We start from the raw sequence: 6,909 nt of genomic DNA on the forward strand, positions 1-6,909 counted from the left end.
TATTTTAGTGTTTATTAGTCCAGCCTGGTCAAATATTCTAATTAGAGCATTTGTAATTTACTGAACTTTCTCTCTGTTTCTCTTTTAGGTACAAGTACCTGCGGTATATCATTGAGAAGCAGTTGCAGTGCTTACCGGATGGTTCCACTTGTATGTGAAGCTCCTAATCCACCAGCGCTCGTTCCCCTCAGCACCCTTGTGCTGGTTGTCTGACTGTGAAAGAGCCGCAGCCTTCTGTTTGGTTCATTTGCTCCGTCCTGAAGTGGTTGTCAGCATAAAATACTCCGGGATCCACTTTACTTCCACCATAATGTCACGTATATGGAGTCATGGTACATTTTTCAGGGTAAAGAGTAGCAGACTTAGCCAGGGACGGTACTAGGCACATGCCACTAGAGGGCCTTAGACCAGCACAGATTTATAATTCATTGGCCAATACTAGATTTTGTTAGATTTGCTAGACGTCACACAGCCCATACAACCTATCTGGACTTCATTGGGTTGAAATAATAAGGGCCAAAGGAGAAGTACAGTCAGAAATTGAGATTTGGTGTAATTTGTTAGGTTGTAGTCTTTTTTGATAGCTAAGTTAGACAGGTGGAGTGATAAGTTTGGCCACATTAATATCAGAATCATAATTAATTGTAAGTCCACATAAAGTGGATCAATGATGAAAGAAAAAGAAGCCAGAGAAGCAGCTTGAAGTACCTGCTATCTCTTCTATTTCATAAGACAGATCTGAAGAGGGACCATTATTTGGAAAAGTTAACGTTAGTGATAACGCTAATCATGTAACAGAATATATGTATGGTGCGTGAATGGGGGGGTCTAAGGGGTGGGCGATGTGTGTTTATTTGTGTGTGTGTGTGTTGGGAAACCCAGGATTTGCTAATCCGTCCCCACAAAGAATGATCTGGACACGTTAAGCTTGAACTCGTACATACGACTAAACTTGCATGAAAAGTTAATGCTCGCCTGTAGAGCAGTATGGCCAGACACGGTTAGGCTGGAGAGGTGGGCGCTGACGTAGAACCGTTAAAGACCATTCAGTTAAAAGGGAAGGCCACTGATTTTTACATTTTTTTTTGCATAATTCCATTGTTGCAATGTAAAGTCAATCAGAGTGGTTTAATATGAAACGCTTTATTGTTGAGAAGCTTACAGACTCCAGTTTCTTTAGCTACAGTGGTGGTGATGGGAACCAGCGGTCACAATGTCTACAACACAAATATAGCCATTTTATTTACGAAACCACCAGTGAACCGACACATGAAGTTTTTATAGGAATGTTGAAGATGGCAAAATAGTGGAAAATATGAAAAAATATGTTTTCTTTGGGGACTATTTTGCCTTACAGTGTCCAGCATGTACCCCTCCGCCGCGATTGAATTAAAATAAATGGATTAACGAGACGTTTTAGGTCAAAACACTGTCGCAAAACCCTGCAAGAATCTCGCATCAACCTTTGACAGCGTCCGCTATTTTTGATACACTGGGCCCTGCTTTAGTTACCAGCAGTATTACCAGAGAATTTCTAGTGAGGAGAATTACCACTCAGTAATGTCTTTAGGGTTTGTCAGATGCTAGAGGGCGCTCCTGAGCAAGTCCAAAATGAATGGGTTCCTAGGGAGCTTTTGTGCAAAACTGTATTTTGTAGATTTTTGAACAGAAATATAGACTAATTTTCTCAACACAGAACAGCATAAAATATTTCTACACTGCTGTCATATTTTCGATCACTTTTGACCTGCAGTTACAGGACTTTCTAACAGTGCTTCATGTGTGTTGATGATGTCAGTGAGCGCAAACCGCTTTACTCAGCCAGTGAGCTAATCAGCTCGCCAGTCAGTACTCAGTAACAGTAATGCCAACCAATCAGCACTCACTAGAACTAATACTAGTATCCTACTGCCCAAAACCTGTTTGCTGTCGAAAAATGGAAAGATACTGGTAAATTTTCTTTGATGTTTTAATGTAACACGTCCTTCTGCTTTCCAAACATAAAGATGCTCCAGTCACACATTCATCAAGCACTTGCTCACAGGCGCCCTCTAGTGTTTTCTGTCATCTCATTTGATATAATGGAAGAAATAGGAAGTGGCCAGGCTCCCCTTAAACTAGCTGTGGTTTCACCAAAGTCCTTATAGGATAGTCTGTCCACTTCATGGCCATCCAGGCACCCATACAAGATCAGACTCCTGTCTTTTGGAATGTGAAGAGACCTATAGACCCCCCTAAGTAAAAGCCAAGTGAATGTCTCAAAAACATTTGAAATCACTGCTAAAATCTGACCAAAACAGCAAATAGTGTGCAGCGTTTGGCTCAAATAACACAAAAACACATTTTTTCAGCTTGTTCTGGCTGCTGCGCATGCACATATCTCCACAATGAGGGGGGCTTTTTCCGCATGCAGCTTAACCAGTAAGTTGATGAAGTTTGAGACTTTCACCATAAACTGACGTCATGTAGAGCATTACGAACTTTTCCATTAATTTTCCACCCAGTGAACTGCCTCCTCCTTTATAACGTCTGGGGTATCACCCACTACACTATACCAACCACTGGTTATATCAACTAGACATATTTACTTTACTGACTTGTGGCACAAATGTCGGCGCCTCCTAAAGGCACAAGATATAAAAGCACACTTGATTGATCCAGGGAGCCTGTAGGGTCAATTAAATGCCACAGATGTAAGAAACGTCCAGTGATAAGCACAATAAAACACACAAGTGAACTCCTTATCTGGCAGAATTCAGTTTGGCAGTGATTATCTTCAATGTGAAGTGTGTTTATGTGTTGGACACGGTTGTTGTTGGACACAGTAAACTTGTTCTGTTACTGACTGAAGCACATTGACGGTTTGCGATGATTGTTTATGAGCTAATAAGGAAATGTAGCAAGTCTGAGGTGTGTGAGTTATAGAGAAGAGAGAGAGAGAGAGAGAGAGTGAAGCAGAGGTAAAAGCGATCCAGTGTACCTCCCCTGATTTTTAAATATGTGTAAAATGTTTGTATGCAGATTACATTTTTTTACAGCGTGTGCGAATGTGGGTGGAGATTATGACCCGTGTGTCTGCGCTGGTTTGTACAGCATGCATGTTTGGGTATTCGAATGTGTTGCATGCTTTTACATGTAAGAGAGGAGGAATTTTTAATGTTTTTATCTTTTTAAATCATTTGATTCATTTTTTTACATGAGTTCCTCCTCTGTTTTTGGAGATAAACTGTCAACCCAGCATGCCTACTTTGGTTTATAATGAAGCTGACATGAGAAAGATGATTGTAATTAAATAAAATCTCTAAATAGAAATGGGAAAGTTCTTTTACTTTTGGTCAAAGTCAGTTTTACCATCATACACCTGGTGTAATCTGAATTCAGCATTTAGCTGAAAAATATGGGTGTTCTGTCAATGTATTATTGATTAAAAGTGGAGGGATGGAGCCAAAATATGATGTCAAATAGTACCGACTTTTAAGCTACTCAAATATATTATAGTAAGAAGGTAAATAAAGAAAATATGTAGTAAAATGTGTGGAAACTTCACAGATTGGCAACATTGTTTTAGGGTTTATGAGTCGTTTGCACTTGGATGTATACACTGGTGCAAAATCAGGAGTGGAAGGAGGGCACAGTCCTCCCACTTTTTAAAATTTTGTGACATAATATTGGGGTTGTTACAGGAAGGTTTGTCTCAAAAAGCAAAAAATACATTAAATATTGCTGATAATATATTTTTAAGGAGGACTTTTCCATAAAATCGCAAACTAATATTATTTTTGTCATTGTGAGCCAAACTGATTTAGCAGAAAAAAAAACTCTGGGTGCAGCAGTGCTCAGTTACAGAAGCCCATTCATAATTTGAATTATTAAGAGGACATTGTGACACCCAGTCAGGTCAGTAAATATTTGGACATTTATCATTGGACAGTTTTTTTATTGCATCATATTGGAGTTGAATTTAAACAATGAATATGAGCTCAAAGTGCAAACTTTCAGTTTTAATTTGAACATTTGAGGTTATCCAAATTGGGTGAACAGTGTAAGAAGTACAACCATTTTCTTATGCAGCCCCCCATTGTTACTGGCTCAGAAGTAATTGGACAATTTGCTGCTCAGCTGTTACAAGGCCAGGTGTGTTATTCCCACATTATTTCACTTACATGTCAGCAGATAAAAGGTCTACTTTTGGCTTCAAGTGTGGTGTTTACATTTGGAATCTGTTGCTGTTAACTCTCAATGTAAGGTCCAAAAGAGTCAATCATTAGGGTGAAAAATCAAAACAAACCCGTCTGAGAGAGCAAAAACATCTGGTGTGGCCAAATCAACCACTCGGTACGTTCTTAAAAAGAAAGAATGCACAGGCGTGAGCTCAGAAACACCAACAAGTCCGAAAGCAGACCACCTCATCTGTCGAGCATGGTGGAGGTAGTGTTATAGCAGGACCGTGTGTGGCTGCCAGTGGAACTGGTGCCCTTGTATTTATGGATAATGTGCCAGCTGACTAAAGCAGCAGGATGAATTCTGAAGGGCTACAGAATCTGCTCAGATTTGGCCAAATGTTTTGACAGCACTTCACAGTACAAATGGACAGTGACCTGAAGTACACTGCGAAAGCAATCCAAGACTTTTTAAGGCAAAGTGTTGTGTTCTGGCCGAGTCAGTCACCTGACCTCAATCTGATTGAGCATTCCTTTTTATTTACTGAAAGCAAACCCTGAAATGTCTGAATCTTTCCTCTAACAAAAACAAAATCACCGCTTTGATTCTAAATTTTCTGTATTACGATATTCACTCACAGTTTCATAGTCCTTTGTATGTTTATGTTGATGTATATATATATATTTTTTATTTCACATTTTATATATATATATATATATATATATATATATATATATATATATATATATATACACACACACACTCTTAAAAAGATGGTGCTTTAAGGATTCTTTAGTAAAGAAAATGGTTCTATATAGACCCATGAACACTCATAGAACCTTTTGCATGATTAAAGGGTTCTTTGCATCATGAACGGGTTTCTCAGGTTGTTTGCGAATGTGCTGTAGATGGTTCTATATAGAACCTTTTTGAAAAGGACTCTAAATGGTTCTTGTATTGTTGCTGGGTCACACCTGTAATAATAAACGAACCTTTTGGGTGCTATATAGAACCCTTTTCAACAGGACCATCTATACCACATTCATGCACATTTTCCATCAGTGTGAAGAACCTGTTCATGATGCAAAGAACCCTTTAATCAAAGGGTGCTGTTTTTCTCTAGGGAAGTTAAGACAATTGTCTTTAGTGCTATTTAGTGACATAAGGGATCTCCGGGTTGGGGCCTGTGGTCACGCAGGCCTGGAGGAAAAAAGGAACGGGATTTTTGCCAACGCTCTGTAAAGCTCATTCAACCAAACAACAGCTGCTACATAAGAACACACTTGTGGGCGGAGCATGGACAGGTCAGTTCTCCTTCATTCTCTGACCAGACACGTTTAAGTCCCGCAGCAAGTCGTCAACACGACCACGTGATGCTCTGGCCCCTGCCGCCTGAGTCTGGTGGCTGAGTAAATCCTGGCTCCTTTTATCCGGGGGCGCGCAGGTTACAGTGGGACGAAGTGGCTTTGACCTTACACTGATCAGCCTGAGTGCTGCTCTCAGCCAATCAGAGAGAGACGCAGATCAGCAGCTCATTCAGAGAGCCTGTACGAGACTGAGAGCGTGTGGATTTAAATTGCTCTGCCTCAGTGTGATCACCTCATTCAAACGTGCAGTCAGAAGGAAGACGGCTCAAAACTTTGCTCTTCAAAGTTCTCAGTCTGCAGGTAAGATGGTCATTTATCATTTATGCTCCTCCTTCTCCTTTTTCTACTCCTTTTTCTACTCCTCACTTTAAGTGTTAATGGCTTTACTGCTCACTTATCTCTTTTATTGCTTTACACTTCTGTTCACATTGAAGGGGAATTCCATTGATTTTTCAAAATTTCTGCATAATTAAAGGGTTGAGATGTAAACAGAGTCATTCAGAGTGGTTTGGTGTGAAACGCTCTGTTCTAGAGAAACTTAATGAGTCAGAATTGTTCACAGTGGTGGTGATAGGAACCAGACGTCCACCTCTGAAAGCTCCCTCACAGAAAGTTATTAGACACAATAGTTATGAAGATGCTTCCAATAGTTCTGAGCTAAAGTTTTGATCCTAAAGTGTTTTTTTTCCAAATCCATTCTTAGTGGAGGGGTACATGCAGAGCATTGTAAGGCAAAATACTCCCCCTTTTTTTTCAGATTTTCCACAATTTTACCATCATCAACATGGTATATAAAAGCTCACAAGACACATTTAGGCTGCCTGCTGATTTTGGATAGTAAATAAAATGGCTATATTTGTGCTGTAGACATGGTGACGTCTGGTTCCTATCAGCACCACTGTAAAGAAATCTGTACATTTCTCCACTGTGAGCCATTTCACAACAAACCACTCTGAACGGCTCTGTTTACATCTCAACCACTGAATTCAGAAATTTTGGAATTCCTCTTTCATAAATTATATTACAACACAGTTGAATGTTATTTGTGCTAAATGATGACACTTGAATCAGGTAATACTGGTGCATCACCTTTTTTCAGTGTGAATATTTATTCATTTATTCCTATATTTTTGTGTTTTTTGTTTGTTATGGTGTAAAGTGACTCAGCTTTCCAGTTCTAATGTACAGAAGACAACCAAACATTTTAACCCCTTACACGGCCCTGCCCACAGTTTTATCACACACTTCTATAATCTAAGAATAGCTCAACCAGTTTGCATTGGAGTCCCTGTTGTTACTGAATAATAAGCCTTAATATGTAATAAACCTGGGATTTTAAGGGGTCAGTCCTTATTATTTCAAGCAGAAATAGATGTAACAG

At 39.5% G+C, this 6,909-nt stretch overlaps 1 protein-coding gene across 4 annotated transcripts in view; it reads left to right on the forward strand.

Annotated features, from left to right (window-relative positions):
• rassf2a (Ras association domain family member 2a) overlaps window positions 1-3,319 on the forward strand; it is a 34,774-nt gene extending 31,455 nt beyond the window's left edge. For all 4 annotated transcript variants that reach the window (XM_036578265.1, XM_036578269.1, XM_036578268.1 and 1 more), the window contains exon 10: window positions 89-3,319. In XM_036578265.1, coding sequence (XP_036434158.1) covers window positions 89-158 — 70 coding nt within the window. In that variant the 3' untranslated portion in view covers window positions 159-3,319. The remainder of the gene's footprint in view (window positions 1-88) is intronic.
• The last annotated feature ends 3,590 nt before the right edge of the window (window positions 3,320-6,909 follow it).

Source organism: Colossoma macropomum, unplaced genomic scaffold (assembly GCF_904425465.1).
Source record: "Colossoma macropomum unplaced genomic scaffold, Colossoma_macropomum, whole genome shotgun sequence".
Lineage (NCBI taxonomy): Eukaryota > Metazoa > Chordata > Actinopteri > Characiformes > Serrasalmidae > Colossoma > Colossoma macropomum.